This window comes from Mesoplodon mirus, assembly GCF_964341445.2.
Source record: "Mesoplodon mirus genome assembly, chromosome: 7".
Classification (NCBI taxonomy): domain Eukaryota; kingdom Metazoa; phylum Chordata; class Mammalia; order Artiodactyla; family Ziphiidae; genus Mesoplodon; species Mesoplodon mirus.
Window position 1 is genome coordinate 111,426,394 of NC_138983.1, and position 19,556 is coordinate 111,445,949.

At 36.3% G+C, this 19,556-nt stretch overlaps 2 protein-coding genes across 2 annotated transcripts in view; both read right to left on the bottom strand.

Annotated features, from left to right (window-relative positions):
• Positions 1 to 1,493, bottom strand: part of LOC309808122 (macrophage metalloelastase-like) — a gene marked incomplete at both ends in the record, with an annotated part of 68,754 nt that extends 67,261 nt beyond the window's left edge. Inside the window, 1 exon segment of the mRNA XM_082628119.1 lies at positions 1,378 to 1,493. Coding sequence (XP_082484245.1) covers positions 1,378 to 1,493 — 116 coding nt within the window.
• A 3,200-nt stretch (positions 1,494 to 4,693) lies between these two features.
• MMP13 (matrix metallopeptidase 13) lies at positions 4,694 to 14,927 on the bottom strand (the record flags this gene model as incomplete). Its single annotated transcript, XM_082626822.1, has 10 exons — positions 4,694 to 4,794; positions 5,461 to 5,564; positions 7,403 to 7,562; positions 8,568 to 8,701; positions 9,702 to 9,819; positions 11,248 to 11,409; positions 13,360 to 13,485; positions 13,647 to 13,795; positions 14,478 to 14,719; positions 14,808 to 14,927. 10 exons carry the CDS (start codon positions 14,925 to 14,927, stop codon positions 4,694 to 4,696), a joined length of 1,416 nt encoding a protein of 471 aa, XP_082482948.1.
• Positions 14,928 to 19,556: the final 4,629 nt, after the last annotated feature.

Genomic DNA, 19,556 nt, shown 5'->3' on the forward strand with positions numbered 1-19,556 from the left:
ATATGAGGATGCAGGGATTGAAGACTCTATTTTTAATTTAACGTGAAAGTTCTCCCAGGATAATTTCCAGGGCAAAATTTGTTTCACCAGCATGGGATCTCGTCAGTTACTCCTATTTCAAAACATTTAAACTACTGGTTCACTTCGAGGGGCGTTTCAAACTTTTCACCCTTATTATTTGATGAAGAGGCTATTACTAGCTACAATTCAACTTGAGTGTAATGTGTTAGGCAAATGCACTCTAACTTGGTCTCTTCACATCATTCATGAATATCTGTGTGAACAGGCTATTTGTATTTTAAGTGTAACATATTTTATAGCATAGCTTATTAAGCCCAACCACTCAACTCATATTGAGTTCTTTTTAAATAGTACCCCTGCCCCCATTGGTAAACTCCAAATAGACATTTGGTGTTATTTGAATTTGGTGCTCTGGCCACAGTGGAAGGACACGGATCCAAGTAACACCAATCAGATTGAGCATTTGAAATTGAGGCTGGAGCAGAAATGGGAGTTGAGAAAAATCCTGACTGTATATCTCTATCTATTGGTTTATCTATCCAGCCATCCATGAGAGAGACCATGCAAGCAAATAATAAAGCAAATGAAAAATTTTCTGAAATCAAGTTAAACATCTCTTTTAAAAAGAAAGTAGGGCTTCCCTGGTGGCGCAGTGGTTGAAAGTCCGCCTGCCGATGCAGGGGACGCGGGTTCGTGCCCCGGTCTGGGAGGATCCCACATGCCGCAGAGCCGCTGGGCCCGTGAGCCATGGCCACTGAGCCTGCGCGTCCGGAGCCTGTGCTCCACAACGGGAGAGGCCACAACAGTGAGAGGCCCGCGTAGCGCAAAAAAAAAAAAAAAAAAAAAAAAAAAAAAAGTAAAAGAAAGTAAATGAGGTTCCATGTTCAGATATGTTCGGAAAACCTTGTTCAATAGGTTAAACAGTTTCTTTGACACAGGATTATTTGTAGCCTTTAATATGCTAGTATATACTATGAATCTTCGGGAAGGAGTGTAGAATACAGTGTTCCCCAAGATCTTAGCAGGAAGCTTTGACCCCTGGGAACACCAATGTCATCTCTTTCAGAAAAAGAGATTTTCTGAGGGACTCAGGGACCCGAGGGACTGGAAGCCTTGTTAAAACACAGATCTCATTCCTTGGCTTTGAGCGAGCACAGAATGTGCATTTCTAGCAAGTTCCCAGGTGACACTGATGCTGCTGGCCTACAGAACACACACTGAGAAGTATTGTTCTAAAGCAACCATTCTTATGCAGAGAGGAATTAGACACCATCCACCTGGGGTTTCCCTCAGAGTTAAGTCATCCACTTAAGACAAGGGGTGGGGTTGGTGAGTGGCCTTTTACCACACCAGTACCATGCACTGACCCACTGGGCTCCAGGCAGGACCAAGGCCTTCACTGGGGAAGGGCCTCCCCAGTGCTCTGATGGAAACAGGTCCCCACCTTGTTTCAGAATAATGTAGACACCCATATGCTCAAAAAAGTTAATATTTCCATCAACTGACTCAATTACCAAGAAGTAGATATTCACATGCCAACCCCTACAATGATCTATGCTTATTTTTAGACTACACAGTTATTTTGTGCTAACAGTCATTAAAAATCAATACTTTTTTTTTTCTTGTTGATCATAGAAGGATTCTTTGATTTATATTTGGTATAATGAAGGATAGGAGGAACACGGTTGGATTTAGGGGGTTTCCTGGTACGGTTTACTTATCCATACTCTGCCAACATCATCATAAAACTATCTGTAAGGGAGTTCCCTGGTAGCCTAGTGGTTAGGATTCTGAGCTTTCACTGCTGAGGTCTGGTTCAATCCCTGGTCGGGGAAATGAGATCACGCAAGCTGTGTGGTGCAGGTGAAAAAAACCTCTCTGTAACTCTCTACTGAGCCCCAACAGATCCATTCTGGTCTGAAGGCATGGGCCTGGAACCCTTTCCCTGATTCCCTTCACTGCCTTTGTTGTACTCATATTTTATGTCAGCTTGGGTATCTATCTCTTCCTTTGTGTTGCCCTTCTTGAAAGGCTCTCCTGTGTCCCTCCCCCCAGTATATACAGTAGGTAAAATCTCTCTTATGAGAGGATCTCAGAGCAAGTTTCCTTACCTTGTAGCATTTATCACAGTTGTAATTTATACTTATCTGATTAACGTCTGTCTCCCCAACTACACTGCGAGCTCCAAGAAAGTAATGAGGTTTTGCTTTTCACTGTACTCCCAGCATCTACTGAAGTTCCTGACACAGGACAGAAATTAATACTTATTGTACCTTATATATTTATTGGATGGATGGATGGATGGATGGATGGATGGATGGATGGATGATGTTCTACACCAATAGCAAAACTTAGAAATCAGGAATCCTATTAAATTGTCAAGGAAGATGAAAAGTGCATAGACTGAATTTAGGGGTGCACTGGGAGGAAGGTAAGAGCAGTCTTCTCTGCACCCATAACAGGTGGTCATTTCTCCCCTGGAAAAGCACTTTATTTACTCAATTTTAATCACTTTGTTATCATAGTAGGATAGAGGCTCTTCAGGGGTAGACATCAAGTTTTTCTAGTTTATCTCAATGTCTTAGGTGCCTGACATAGAACAGATACTTATTAAATGTTTGAGGATGAACACTGTTTAAGAAAACACAAAAGACCTAATATTTAAGCTCAGTGGCCCTGAGTTTCCTAGGTAGTGTTTGTCTTCCCCATTAGAGTTCCCTGCTTCCTCTTATTTCCCTAAAGCTGCTATTCCTTTCATTTTAAACATCAGCAAAGTAAAGCCCAAACAGATTAAATGAGCTGCCTGAAGTAACATGCCCGAGTTCATGGCAGAGTCAGTGTTAGGACTCAGTCTTCCTAACTCTAGATCTACTGCTTTCTCCACTTCATTACCAAGTAATACTCTCAGCAGAGAAGATTCTGAGGAGCCTGTGGGCTCAATCTAAGGAAGCTGGCCCAGAAAAGGGGGCTCATCAGCACGAGGCTGGCCAAATTCGACCAGAACTTGAGTTAACAAAGCCGGGTACAATTAATACTAAATTTGAATTTAGTGTTCTTATAAAAAACAACCCAACAAAAAGATTAGCAAGAAAAAGGAATAATTTAAATGGACATTCTTTGTGTGAGGAAAAGCTTAAAATTATACCAAAAGACAAAAATATACCGTATGACAATGTCTGTTGAAAATAACTTTTTATTATAAACAATATAAACACTTCCTAATACTTTTCACATATATAATACACTTTCTTTTCTTTGCCTGAGTTTTTAGGAACATGATCTCTCAACACCATGGTTCTTCCCTTGATGATCATTCATATATTCAATAAAGAACAAGTGCCAGGCACTGTAAAAAGTTCCGAGGAATTAAAGGAAAAAAAAAAAAAAGGAGAAAAAAGTCATAGTTTCATTTTTCAAGAGGACCATAATCCAGTAGAATGTTTCTTTTATTTTGGATATCTCTGTTCTAACATATATACTTCCAATTTATGATATATTTTAGTCTATTTATTTCAAAAATAGCTTATGTATCCAAGGTAAACTGGACAATTAAAACAATTGTTTAGATAAAATAGGGTTAAAACACTACTTTTAGCCTTAAATAATCAGATGATTTATGAAAAAGTGATTCTGTGGCCTTAGATCATTTTGTTAACAATTTTAATATACTTTGATTTTTTTTTTTTTTTTTTTTTTTTTTTTTTTTTTTGGTACACGGGCTTCTCACTGCTGTGACCTCTCCCGTTGCGGAGCAAGGGCTCCGGACGCGCAGGCTCAGCAGCCATGGCTCATGGGCCCAGCTGCTCTGCGGCATGAGGGATCCTCCCGGACCGGGGCACGAACCCGCGTCCCCTGCATTGGCAGGCGGACTCCCAACCACTGCGCCACCAGGGAAGCCCCATACTTTGATATTTTTCAAAGACCTGAAATATTTTAATACGAAGAGAGATCATCTCTCTTTGTCTTCTATAAATATGAAAAGAAATATTTGTCTTCTTTGAGAGTAGTCCTTGAGTCATTGTCAATAGTGAAAATTAAACACAATACAAAGGCCACATCTGCTGTCCTCACCATTAGTCTTTGTCTCATATCTTTAGTGACTCTGATATTTCTGAATGAAAAGGGGCACATAAAACCAAATATTTTTAGTGAAAAACCCAAGTTATTTCTTTGGAAAGTTGTCTACAATATATTTATTACAAACATTTTCCTTTGGTTTATTGTTGTTTGTGTATGGCTGTCATATGCTCCCAAAAATTTCATTTTCATACGACTTTAGACTATTTGGTAAATATGATTCATTAATTATATAAATGTGATTTACTTTTATGTCTTTGCAAAGTTTCCTTATAAATATATTAAGCTAACTCTCTTTGACAGATCATATATCCCATTTTTGATGTTGAATATTGTCAACTACTGCTTCTGTATAGCACACAAGAATTAGGTGATCCTTAGAGATAATGAATTTCATGACTTTAAAATTCATTGTGGTTCCAGCCCCACGCATAGCTGTATAGATACTAAATATTCAAAGATAACTTACTGAACCTTGTTCACAGAACTAAGTTTTCCCCTGATATCTCTCCCTCCCCCATGACACCCCAAAAAACGTCTGGAAGAATTATCCCAAATGGCCTCCAGGATTTAAATAAAAATATTTTTAAAACATTTAACACCACAATAGGGAATTTGTTGGCATGACACGAACAATACGGTTACTCCAGATGCTGTATTCAAACTGTATGGGCCCATTGAAAAAATAGATATAACCTATAAGAAAAAGACCAAAAAGAAAATTTCAGAGTTTGAAAATAATGTTTTACTCTAGCTACCTTTAAAAACCCAGTCTGTTAGATTCACTTTTTTTTAACATTCCAGTGTTTATCTTTATAAATACCACTAATGTTTTAATATATTGTTTATAATTTAAAGAGGGGGAAAGGTATAAATGTCTCCAGCTCTCTTAAACTGTCACCTCGAATTAATTGCTGTATTGGCAGGAGCTCCAGTTTTGATGCTTGAATTATTGATATTGGTTATTTTTTGTAAGTTAGAGATAACATCTCTTTCCATAATTCAAGCAAAAAATCCTTATATACCTATGATTATTGGTCTTCATATATAAATTACTCCCCACTCCACCCCTGATTTGAACTATACTTTTTGCATCTTAATATCTTTAAATTTAAGGTAGTGTTTAAGATTTGGCATCTTTTATTCATAGAATTAGCAGTCATTAAGTAAAATTCTCATTTATTCTAAGCATATTAGTTTTTGTTTGTTGTCTGTGTAAGTAGTCACACAAGAATGAGTAAACCCTTAACTGCCAGACATTTATCAACACATCTAAGTTCTGTGTAAAATTCCTTTCTAAGGAAATTATTTCAAGGGGTTACAGAAGCCCTCCATTAAGGTCAGTGCAGTGGAACTAGTTACCATTTTTCTCGAAGACAGCATCTACTTTATCACCAATTCCTGGGAAAACCTCTTCTATTAGTCTGGGGTAGTCTTTATGCATCATATGGTTAGTTTCATCATAGCTATTTAATAAGAAAAAGAAACTCTTGAGTAGGTGGTGGGTAAATTGCTTTAGAAATAATACAATGGATATAATGGCAGCTTTCAAAATTGACAAAAGTTTCAAATTTTTAAGTCCATTTGAAACAACCAGTAGCTTTTTAAAATTAGGAATTATAATACTGAGTATATAGTGGATACCTGGTGAGGTATTTTGACTTGCCTAAAGACCATCTTTGTAAAGACAGTTATAAGCTCATTTCCATTTCAAAATTTGTATAGCTGTTATAAAAGTATATTATTAGGAAAGTGTTCTTAGAGTGAAATAAATATATGTTTATGCATTGAACAATTATCTGTTGAGCTCCCACTATGTGTAAGACAACTTGCTAAGTGCAGTAACGGATGCCAAACTATTTAAGGTTCAATTTCTGCACTAAAAAGTTATAGAGGCATACAGTGGAAACAAAACTAGGAAGGGGAGCACAGCTTTCCCCTCTCATAACTTTATATTCCATACTCCTCTTCCCCTGCACATACTCACACCCTAGCCAACCAAACACACTCTGAAATTAACCTAAGAGAACAGCCTCCTGTGATATAATATTCTTACTGTTACTGATGAAAGTTTTTTATATTTTTGAGATATGTTTCAATAGATAAAAAGTATGAACCACTGCACTATCAAGAAAGCTAAGACATATACACACAAAACTGTAACACTATGCAATAGGGGCTAAACATCATGAGAGAGTAAACATGAGATGTCATGGGAGTTACATGAGAAGGGAGATAACTTTGAATGTGGTGATCAAGAAAGACTTTCAAGTTAACTTTAAACAATGGATAGAATTTCAAAAGAGAGAGATGTAGGGAAAGACCTCTAGCAAAGAAAATTGTATAAGGGGAGGTTATGGGGAGATAAAAGCACAGTGCATTTGAGATATGGTAAGCAATCCAACTTGACTGAGCCATAGACCTCATATAGGATAAAGGGACTGGAACACTAATGCAGGTAGAACCTGGCAGTAATATTTAAAGTTGTAAGTGTCATTATCAGAAATAAAGAAGCCAAAAGGTAAAGATGATATGTAAGAGTGTGTGTGTGTATGCACATGCATGCTTGAGTGTATATATATATGTACATATATATATAATGAGTGTATGTGTGTGTGTGTGTGTGTGTGTGTGTGTGTGTGTAGAGGGAGTAAAGTTACCATTTAAAAAATTTCAACTATTGTGTACCTATGAGATAATCATCCCTGAATATAGACGTGGATTTGGGCTCATAAATATTGCCAATGTCAATGCTGCCTTGAGCTCTACACGTGTTTTCGATATTCCTGTTCTACTTGTTCTTCAAAAGGAGCTGGCTTCACAAACTACAAGCCTAGCAGCTTCCTGGCCAACCTCTCCAATGAATCAACAGACTAGAAATTGTGGCCTTCTCTTGCTCATTCTTTTCCTGTACCTATTCTTATGTCCTCTCTGGCCACAGAAGATGGAGTTCCATGTAAATTAGGAGAGGATGACAGGAAAGAGAATCCAGGAGAAAGATTACAAGGAATTAAGATGTCAAAATAAGAGAGAGAGTTTTGCCATGGTTGTAGTACAACAAATGCCTTAGAAAGAGAAGAGTGGCCCAGAAAGGGCAAGAATTTTATGTGTATTTTCAAGAGGGCTTGAGACTTTTAAATACCAGTGTTAAGAGCTACCTGCTGGAGCTGGCATGGAAGAGAAATGAATGACTGGTATGATATTTACAATACTGCATGAGATAATTTTAAGTAGCAAGAGATTTTCGAGACTCACTTTGCCTCTATGACACAAGATGATGGGTCAGTAAATATGGCTCTCATACCTCCAGACTTGGTTTCCTGAGAAGAAGAGCGTCTTCCCTGTATCCTCAAAGTGAACAGCCGCACTTATCCTTTTAACCTCTTTTGGAAATCCCAGGTCGGATATTTTTCTGGGATAACCTTCCAGAATATCATAACCATTAAGAGCCCAAAATTTTCTGCCTAGAATAAGTAAAAAAATTGTTTTATTACTCAAGGGAATCTATTAAAACTCACATATATAGATATTTAACAAAGAGAGACTCATTTTACACATTTAGAAATAAATTAGTCAGTGTTTGTGGTCACCATGTTTATGAAACACAGAAATATGCACATTCTTCAAACAAACAAAAAAAAAGGATTTAAGATGCCAGTTTCTTAACTGTAAGTATAGCCAACCAAATATCATGATTAGTTTGACAATTTGTTACCTCTGAATATTGTTTGGACCTGGGTGGAAAATACATTAAGATTTCTCTGTGAATAAGCAGCACAGTAGGGATAGGAAATAAACTTGAAAACTCAAATGTTATACTAGTAGAAAATTATTTTCTTCTCTAAAAAGTGACTTCATTATAGCATTAATTATAATAGTCAAACAATAGAAACAATGTCAGTAAAATGTTATGTAGCCATTATAAATTATGATCACGAAGCTGAATAGCAATTTGGGAACTTATGTCAAGGGAACAAATAGAATATTAAAATGTATATACATTATGAATATAAATATTTAAAATACGTATTTCATATGGTGAAAGACTAGAAAATAAAGTGATAAAATAAAATAAGTCGACTTTTCAGAAGAGGGAATTATGGATAATTTTTTTCAATTTTTAAAAATGTACATTGTTATAACATTTGCTTAGTAAATAATTTTTAAGAGGAAATAAGAGAAAAAACTGAGATGATTGGTGTGAAATAAAGAGTGGATATAAGTACTTGTCAAATTTGGGGACACTTGGTAGAAAGGTTTTTTTACTTGTTTTTTTTTACTTTTTACTTGTCAAATTTGGGGACACTTGGTAGAAAGGTTTCAGGTGCTTTCTGGTTCCGATTTTGTTATACTTGATTCTTAATTTAGGTGTATTTTTGACAACGATCATTTTATTAAGTCTCTGGTAGCATCAAGTTCATCACTGTCTGCTCTGGACATGTAGGAGGTCTCACTGGTGGAAAGATTACCTCTAAAGATGTAGATAAGGTCATGGGAAGGGTGCTCATATGCAGCATCAATACGGTTGGGAAGTTCTGGCCAAAAGGATTTTGTTAAAAACAGCTCTGCGTCAACTTGCTGAGGATGCAGACGCCAGAAGAATCTAACACAAAAGTAAAAATGCAGAGTTTGCTATCATTTTTTCAAGTGCAATATGTCTATCCTGATAGCCAGCTGTCTCCACATCAATACAGATAAGTTAGACACAACCATTCCCTAGCACCCATGAAGGTGAAAGATTTCCACTTCCCTTAAGTGCCAGTTAAACAAGCTGTTGCTATCTTAACTCTGTCCTAAATTATTGAAGTCTAAAATCTCACAGAGCCTTTGTGAAGGCTCCAAGTCATTAGTGGGCTGGGACCATGATTTGTTCAATTTTGTATATCTTGTAAGTGGCAAGCAAATGTGCCAGGCACTCTGTTGGGCTCTGGAAAGAAAACATAAGTGACACAAACTATGCTCCCAAGATCTCATGGCCTGGGGAAATTGATATATGAGAAAATACTGGAGCACAATGAAATTAGAGCTATAGTAGAGGAGGTAGGAATACTATAGGATCACAGATGAGGGAACAATTAATTCATTGAATAGATGAACAAATGAACAAATAAGGATATTAAAACAATATCAAAATTAAAAATTAGTATATCATTTTTCATCACCTATAGATTTAGTTTGTACAGTGCTTCCTCTCTTAAATTCCAACATATGTTACCAGAAACAAAGTTTTTCCATATCAAAAGGAATTCATGTGGAATTATGAGTAACAACTTACTAATATGGTAATTGATTTCAATAACTGCGTTTTAAAATAAATAAATTGTATTTCTATATTTACTTTGTAAATATGTCTTTATAAGAAAAACTACAACCAAAGATGTAAAAGGAAGCTACACAATGCCAAGATTATCCATTGAAAAGTAAAACATTTATCCATCAGTTATTTACTTCCTCTCATATATGTAAATAAACTACCCAAAGTTCTATTATTTTCACTAACTTCACATTTCTTTGGAAGTTTGACCACATGTTTCCATAATTGGAAGACATGGCTTCACAAATGTTTGTTACGTGCAGGATTTATAAAATAATACGAAGAGTACCTGTCTTTAAAGATCATTGTTTCTCCTCGGAGACTGGTGATGGCATCAAGGGATAAGGAAGGATCACATTTGTCTGGCGTTTTGGGATGTTTAGGGTTGGGGTCTTCATCTCCTGGACCTGCAGTCATGAAATGAGTGAAGCAAGTTACTGAGGATGACCTGATTCTGCCAGTGGAGAGCAGAAAGGGCAGTAAGTCCTGCCACCCCTACATAATGCTCCAAAGAACCTGTAATCCTACTTCCTTCCTCCATGGTTACCAAGTTCTTGCCTATGGGACTTCTCCTTCTGTTTTCATCTTTCAAGACCCTTGAGGATCATCTCAGCTACAAATTTAGCTTTCTTGAGGTTGGTGATAGAAATGGGGTAGCGGGGGAGAAAAGACTTTGAGGAAACTTTCCGCATGCTTTGCACAACCTATTGATGGACTTCTCTTGAGAAACACATTCCTCTCAAAGCCATTTCTGGTGGCATGTTGTCTCTGTGGGAGCCCTCATTTGGGCTCTTTCTCTTGCCTATTTTATCAGCTGTCAACATCAGCTCATGTCGCTTTACCAGTTGACCACATCACAGCTGCATCTCGGTGAAAACTAGGTCTTCAGCCATTCTGGTATGACTGGCCACATGTTGGGAGCTGTTCCACCAGCTCACATGAGTGCAGAAGAGGTGCAGTAGATAAAATAATTCTAAACTTATTTTTCTCTAAATAGGGCCTATTCTCTCATGAAGTTCCTCAGTCAAGATATTGTAGAAATAGTAAAAATTGCAAAATCCTTGCCTATGCCTACACTAGCTGCTGTAGTAGATTTAAATCCAGAAGGGAAAATAATAGGTTGGGGTGGCCTGAGCTAGTTTTCTGAGCTCTGTGTTCTAGAGTGTTTACACTGATGACTGTGTACTGTGGTTTTACTTCTATTTATGGTAGGTACTTTTGCTTGTTTGAGTTGAAGTTTAATTATTTTGTAAATATTATTGAAAATTTGGAAGAGAAAAAAAGGAACAGATTCTTACAAATGGTCACTGTAGATGTTGGTTAAAAACTAACACAGGCCACTTGAATCATTTCTACTGTGGCAAGCAGGAGTAGTTGAAAGAATACCCAGATTTTGTAAAAGCTGGTTAAAATCTCACTTTCTCCCTGTATAAGCTGGGTGAAAGCTATCCCAAAAGCTGTGTTACTATCCAGCTGTGTTTCACCCAGTTGTGATGCTATCGATACACTATTTAAACTCCACAGGCTTAGTTTCTTCATTAGTTAAATGGTGAATAAAATATTTCTTTCTGATGTCAGAGGTATTGTGAGGATATCAAATGTACCTTTCAATGTATAAAATACAAACATGAGGAGTTACATTCTGCAAAACTTTGGAGAATGGAATATTTTCTACTTGAGCAAGTAGTTTGATTTGGAAAGAAAAAATAAGCGTGTTTCCCCAGGTTTTAATAACAAAACCAGGACAGCAATATTGGTAATGGTAAATTCACTAATAATTTAGAAAATAAATGTATATATCTCTTCTGCTGTTAAACTGATAAATTAATAGTTACCATAGAGAGACTGGATCCCTTGTACATCATCATCAGGAAGCATAAAGTGGCTTTTGCCAGTGTAGGTATATATGGGAAACATGAGTGCCCCTGGGTCCTTGGAGTGTTCAAGACCTAAGGAATGGCCAAACTCATGGGCAGCAACAAGAAACAAGTTGTAGCCTGTAAGAAAACAAAGAAACTGAGAAAAAAAGTCCTCCAATGACCAATTCACAGAATAAATATTATTTTCCTCATCTATCTGGTATGTCACCATTTCTCTTTCTTGGCTATTTAACTCACTTTTAAAAGTTAATATTCAGTGTCTTAAAGGAAGATTTAAAACATTGATTTAATCATTATAAATAATTTGGTGCTCTCTTTGATTATAGCTGACTACACAGAGTACCAACACATTGATTAGTAATCAAAAAAGATTTATTGTGAAGACACTAGTAATCCTGATTTGCTCTTTGTTTTCTCATGTCAGGTGAGGAAAGTAGACAGTTATGGCTTTAACTGGAAACTCATGAGAAAAAATATAGGATGATACATATCTACGGTACTGCCTAGAACATCATCTAAACAGGAGGCGACATCCAAAGGTATAATGACCAAGCATAGAGGATTCGTTAAATAGGGTCTCCGGGAATCTACTTGGGAGCAAGTTCCAACCAAATGATCCTTTCCAGAATATCTCTAGACTCTAGAATTTAAAGAAACAGAAACTCTGGACATGATTGGCCAACTTTCCTCTATTCTCGAAGACTACTATGTCACTGTGTTTACACTATTTCCTCTAGTCACTCTTTCCACCAACTATTGAGCCTCCTAATATTGGTAATTTAAATTGGAAAAAAATAATAAAATATCAAAAGAAAAAGAACACATGAAAGCTGGAGCCAGTGTTTTCAATTTGACCTTGAATACCCTTTGCTCTCATAGCCTATGCATGAAGAAAATATATAACAAATTTAGTGAATTGTGCAGACCATAAAAGTGATCAAAGTTCATGATAATCTGAATGACAAGTAATTTTTCACTGAAATAACTAACAGTGGGTACCATTCCTGGCCTTCACCTGAAAAATTAATCCTGACTTATGGATGTTTTCATTCATTTCACTTAAATATTTCAAACCTAGAATTTATGCAGGAACCAAAAACTGAAGCTTACTGTGACTATGTCTTAACAATACTAGGTGTTGTTCTTTCTTCCTAAAATCATTCCTACCTGCGAAATGTTCAGACCTTAAATATATAAATTCTCACCTTTCCTTCCAAAGACAGATTGGAGACGTACGCATTGAGACATTGACTATTCAAGGCCCAGTTTTACTTCTTGGAAAAATAATTCTTTTTATTTAAATGAATAATAAAAAGTAGCTGTTTTTGAAGACTACCCTTTAATTGTCACAACTAAGAGTCCATATAGCTCCAAAATTAAGTCCTAGTTGTGCTAATCCTGCTTTTCTGTCTAAGTTAACATTCCCAATCCTTTTGAGCCTTGAAGACTCAACTACTGACTGAATTCACTCAACAGTGAGTTTCATTTTGCTCTTGTGAATATAATTTAATCTGTTTTGTCTCATGCTTTCTCAAGTAAGGCACTATATTGATTTGTTAGAGTGGTATTTGTAAAATCAGTGATATAGACAAGTCTAAAACAAGTAACATATAACAGAGAACAGAAATTTGACTGGACTTGTGCCATTAATATTTCTACAAGGGAAAAAACTATTCCAACTCACATCCAACTCATTTACATATTTAAACCTAATAGTTTTTAGATTTATATTTGTAATAAACTGTACTTCTTCAACATGTCAAAGGTAATTCACAATAACAACACCTTGGTTGACAGAAAGCATTCTGATCCTGTTTCAAAGTTAGCTAGTATCCCTCGAGCCATTAGACTTAGTAGATTTTGCTCATTTTTAATGTTTCATATTGGCTTATAGAAATGTCACTTGTAGAGACTAATAAGTGGAAGATTATCATACTTGTTAAACTTTTTTGGAAAATAGAATCAAATACCAAATATAATTTACAGTGAGCTTAAACTTCTTATTAATGGGTTAATGATCAAATCTAATCTGATAATCATGAATTATATCTTTATAAGAAATACTACCTTTGGAACTACTTGTCCAGGTTTCATCATCATCAAAATGGGCATCTCCTCCATAATTTGGTCCAGGAGGAAAAGCGTGAGCCAATAGACCGGATGGTCCATCAAATGGGTAGAAGTCACCATGCTCTATACACAAAAACAAGAGTTAAGACTCTAATTATACGAAGCCTAGCACAGGTGCTTAGTGAATTTTTGTTGAATTCTGTAAAAATTAATGAATAACTGAAAGAAGGAATAAAAGAATCGAGCCAATTAAGGAGCAGAATATAAAAATTCTGCATCATTACCTTTAGTTCCAAAAGAGATCATGATATCTGCAGTGCCATTGTGAATTCTAGTAAAATTCAGAGGTGTCACATCAGACCAAACTTTGAAGGCTTTTTTGAATGCCTTTTCAACTTCAGAATGAGTCAAATCAGGGGTATAATTCACAATTCTATTCAACAGAGAAAGTTTCAATCAAATTTTCGGAAGGTGAAAGCTATTTTAGAATATATTTTCTTGGAAAACTGCTTTTCTACTCAAAATGCAATGGCTTCTCTAAAAGTTCTACTACAGGTCCATTGTTTCCAAGAACTTATTAATTATGATGCCATACAAAGACTATAAAATGAAGAATTCAATCAGATATTTGAGTATCTCCAAATATTTGACCATTTGACATCTTAAAGTATTTAGATGTTTAATAAAACTTATACTGCATGCTAAAAGTTCTGTATCACTGTAGCCTAAACAAATGAAATAGTTCTGTAAAGTTCATAGAGAATGAAACTCTCCATTTTTAGCACTGTTATAATAAATATGCCTGATTACTGCATCTGCAAATTTCCTTGAAACTACTTTTACTTCTAGTTTGGTTTCATAACTGAAAGAAATAAATTGAGATTTGCAGTGAGAAATAATGCTGGGTTAATGTAAAAATAATAGATGCTATGAGGTAGTCTCATCAACAGTATTAAAGTTATTCCTGGACCTACTTAACTTCCAGTTTAATATCTAAGGCCTACGTAAAACAATGGGACCACACGTGTTCTGTCACCTGTAGCCTTGTGCTGAAAATTAGACATCTGATACTACAAAATATAACAAATATTAAAGAAAGATAGTCTATGATTTACCTGTAGGTTAAGTTCATTTTGGACCATTTGAGAGTTCGAGGGAAAACATTATATTCACCCACATCAGGGACCCCACATCTTGGTTTTTTCATGATGTCTAAGGTGTTATCATCAAGTCTGCCAGTCACCTCTAAGCCGAAAAAAGACTGCATTTCTCTAAGCCTGTCAACCACAGAGCTTGCTGCCGTCTTCTTCAGGATTCCAGCAGGATTCAGAGGATAGTAGTATGATTTCAGGTAGTTCTAGGAAAGAGACCAAAATGATCCTCTTTTAAAAGAAAAGGACATTTATGAGATGTACCACACCATTGGGATTAGCAAAATACTCTACCTCTGCAAACTGGAAGTCTTCCTCGGACAAATCGTCAGAATCTTCATCATTGGGAAGAGGCAGGGACCAACAATGAGTCCAACTCAAGAAGAGGAAGGCAGCCAGGACGCCTGGGTGCATCTTGAATGGTTGTGCCTGGAGGCTGCTGCTTTTCCACAGACAAGTACCTTTACTTTTATAGGCCTATGATGGTGATTCATCATTTTTGGACAAGTTTCAACTTCCTAGTCAGTTAAAGGTAAACATGCTTACATGAGGACTTTTTTTCCTCCCAAGAAGTGTGGTTTCTGGTAGAATTTGAGGGAAATATAAAATGAGGCCTTCTCTCATTTCAGCAGGGTCTCAAAAACCATCTGGCAAAATAACAGCCTCAGCATATTTATGGCTATTGTGGGAAGAGTAAAATTTTCACTTCACTTGGCAAAAATGTTTTCCCCTTTGTAGGAAAGTAGCTACTTCTACTTTTTCAGATAAGAATATCAAGATGGTACACTTACTTCTGTAAGAAATCTAGTCTTGTTTCCAGAATGTTTATAACCTGGTGAGTTTTAAACTTCATTTTCTCCAGAGAACCTAAGAGGGAAATACTATATATACCTGAAGGCCACAGAAATGGACCAGAACAAAGCTTGGAGACTCATCACAGGATTGAGTGCTGCAGCTGGAATTTAAAAGCACTGGTGTGACCTCTCAACAAATATGGAACCCTGCATGAATTCCCTACAGGTCCAGGCAGAGGTAAAAGAATGTATTAGAATACATTATATTGGAATACAGTATAATGGCTAACACATACTGAGGGATTACTGCATGCTAGACTTAAAAGGTATTATCTCATTTAATCCTTACAATAGTCTTATAAAGTAGGTATTGTAGGAAGGCTTGTTTTTCACTTTACATATGAATAATCTGAGACACAGAGAAGTTAAATATTTGTTTAAGGTGATATGGTTAATAAATGCTACTACCAGCATTTGAATCAAGGCCAGTAGACTTCATGTTTTTGACCACCATGGAATATGACCTCTACTCCATCCATTCTCAGATATTTTCTCAAAAACAGAGCTGCTTAGTTCCCACACCTCTGGGAGTGCTCAGGAAAGCTAAGACTCTATGGCCATTTTCAAGTTTCTTGATTTTCACTTTTAAGTTTGAATAATAGAAGTACCTTTGCTCCAACAACTCCAGAAAACTGTCCTTTAGGGACCTTTAGTCTATTATTCCGTTTAGAACATCACACATTTAATACCATGAATTCAGAATGCCATCTTTGGTCCCTTGCAGATGTAAATGGATAGAGAAATATGATCCATGATCTTCAGATTGACTGAATGATTGAAAACACAAGTTAATTTAAGTGATTAAGAGTCACAGAGAAGTTTAGGTCAGAAAATACTAACAAACAGGTGGAGCATGAAGACAGATTAAGGTGAGTAGGGAAGGGTATCCCAACATGTGGGTAAAATACTATCATCTAAATTAGCCAGTACCTCAGAGAAAACCAGAAAAACCTATCACATGTAAGCAATCACTTCAGGGAAATTTATTATGTTTTTATCCAAAATAGAGCCAAATAGGTCCTTACAATAGATTATTTCCAAAGAGTTCAATATTAGATTTGGGCTCAATTAGCAATGCAAAATAATAATTTGATTTAAGCCTCTTCCATTGAGATTAAGTGGAAATTATCCACAAATTTGATCCATCTATTAAGCTTATAAGAAATTGATTCATTAGAAAGCATTTGCTTTTACCAATAAATTTTTATAGTCTTTTAAGGTCACATTAGATAATAAAAAAAGAAGTCCTTGAACAAGAAGTTTAAAAACAAGTGTCATTTTATTTAATGTTTGAAAGTGGGTGAAAAGAATCAAATAGGCTAACTCTACTTATAGATCTTCATATATTTATAGAAATGTTACCACCTGAAACTAGAATTTTTTAAAGCCCTTTTCATTATTAAATCAATGAAAGCTGATTGGGCATCAACTATGCAGGATACTATGCTAGTCACTATGAAGATGGAATGAAGGATAAGATAAGAGACTTTTACTTGCAGTGATTGCAATATTATCTCCCCCATAAAGAAGGATTTTTAATGAACAATAAAAATAAATGTCACCATTTTTCAACTTTCAAAATTATGCTTACTGTCAAACCGGTTTAATATTTTATTAGTTTCTTATTTCATTTAAGAATATAAACAGTGAAAAAGATAAAACACAGAAAGTTTAATGAGAACATGCTGTTACACATTTCACAATTTTCTTACTGGAATAAATAAAAATTCCTCAGAAGATTAAAGTAGAAATTGATTTCTTAAAAAATCATCGGACTGCTCGACTATAGGCTATTGTTCATGGAGGACTGGCTTTATACAGTGATCAGGATGTGTCACCACACATCCTGACAAGCAAACTGCTTGTCAACACAAGTCCTTATCTCAGATTAATTATTAAAATGAAAGCCAGGCCTTCTGGTTATCACTGGTGATGTGGTTTGTGGTTTCAAATGACAACTTAAGCACAAAGAGGCTGAACTGGTATATACAAATGGTTCTAAGAAGCTTACGAATCACTGGGAAATTTGAAAACCTGTAGAACAAGCAAGCAAAACTGTAGACAAAATTAGATATGTGCAGTATGTGTATCTACTGCTGATTCAGATATAAGCAATGTGGGACTTTTTAAAACATATATCATCATCAGTTTCTAAGTTCAAAACATCACCCAGAAGAGAACATAAAATGTTTATGAACAACGCTTGAGTAAAGCACAGGGGTGTTCCTCATTAAAAATAATGAAATAATAGGAACAATGGACCATTTGAGTTGGGTTAAAATTATGAAATTTCTGTAAATCAAAGAACCTTTATGCTAAAAAAATTTGGCTTCAGCTTAGAGCATTATAAATTATTAGTGTTGACAATGACACTTAGTAGTATCTTTATTTTTCTAAAAGGCAAATGATTTGATTCCGTAGCTGCATAAAGTAATGATTTTTTTTAAACACTCTCTGAAGGTTGCTTTGCCCTAGTCTCTGATTTTCTTTCATTCTGTCCTTTTTTTTTTTTTTGCCCATGACCCCATGAAATGGGCTCATGTATTCTTAAAAAAAAGAGAACTAAACTAGAATTTAAACGCTTAATCATATTTACACCCTAGATTAAGGCGTAAGAGTGCCCCACTTAACCTACTTATGCACAATCATGACATAATCCACTATTTTATTTTTTTTTATTTTTATTTTTTTTTATTTTTGGCTGTGCTGGTTCTTCGTTTCTCTGTGAGGGCTTTCTCTAGTTGCGGCAAGTGGGGGCCATGCTTCATCGCGGTGCGCGGGCCTCTCACTATCGCGGCCTTTCCTGTTGCGGAACACAGGCTCCAGACGCGCAGGCTCAGTAGTTGTGGCTCACGGGCCTAGTTGCTCCGTGGCATGTGGGATCCTCCCAGACCAGGGCTCGAACCCGTGACCCTGCATTGGCAGGCAGATTCTCAACCACTGCGCCAGCAGATAAGCCCCTTGGCAGGAGTTCTTTAGACCCAACCATTTGTCAATTACTTGCTACGCAGTCTTAATTTGGATGTTTGGTGGTCTTCTGGGTGGATCTTATCAAGTCCAAAGAGATAGAGCAATAGGAGAATGAGAAAGACTGAGGGGGAAAAGCCTTGGCCTCAGTGCGCTTCTTCACGGCCAGAGAACTGGTCTCTGCCAGATCCTGCAGGCGACGTCAGCTGCCACTTAACGGGCTACTTGAATCTACATGGCTCAGGATAAGTCCCAGCCACCCTTCAGAGGGGAGCTGTAGCCCAATAGGCAGACTGAGATTATGGCCTTTGAGGTCCCACATTGGGTGCCAGAAAAGATGTTGCAGGAAAGAGAGTGGGGTGCAAGAGGATGGTCAAATCCCAAGTCATGTCTGAGTCCCTGGGATGGCCACCAAGTGTGGGTTCTTGGCTTTGTGCAGGCAAGAATTCAAGAGCAAGACATAGTAAAGTGAAAGAAGGTTTGTTCAGGGAGATACACACTCCATAGACAGAGTGTGGGCCATCTTAGAAGGCAAGAGGCCATAATCCACTATTTTAGATGCTGAAGCTACAAAGCAGAAGATCAGCAATTTAGGAGGTCATTTACTTTTAACATTTGAATTGCATAGTCTTCAGAGATCCTGCATTCATACTGGGTTGATCCACAAAATAAATAAATGGAATCTGCAAGAAAAATTAAAGTCTTTTCAGTTCTTACTCGAGTATGACATCTGAAAGTCAAGACACAATTTCCTGGGCTCTATTCCTAAATGAATTTTAATTTTTATTGTGTTTTGTTAAAAAGGGTAGTCACTGAATGTCCACCTCTGCCAGCTCTAACCAAATACTGTAAGAGAAAACAACCAGGAATAGAACACACATTCTAGCCCATCCATGCCCAAATGTTTCTGAAAACGAAAAAAAAAACAGGGTTTGGCAGTGAATAATAGAAATGAAAACAAGCTCAAGAAATGGGGCCTGAGGTTTTAAAAACAAGCAATTTCAGTGTATTTTAAAATCCCTAATATTTAAACAATGAATCAAAAAGTCTATTTTTAAAACAGCCTAACCTCACCTTGCTACCTCAATTCACTAAATTAGAAGTTGTTACATATTTATAAGCAATAAATTTTCTGATTTAAAAAGTAAAGTACAAAAAAGTAATAAACTTATTGCATAATGACTGGAAAATAGGGAGAAAACTAGAAGACAAAATTTACTGT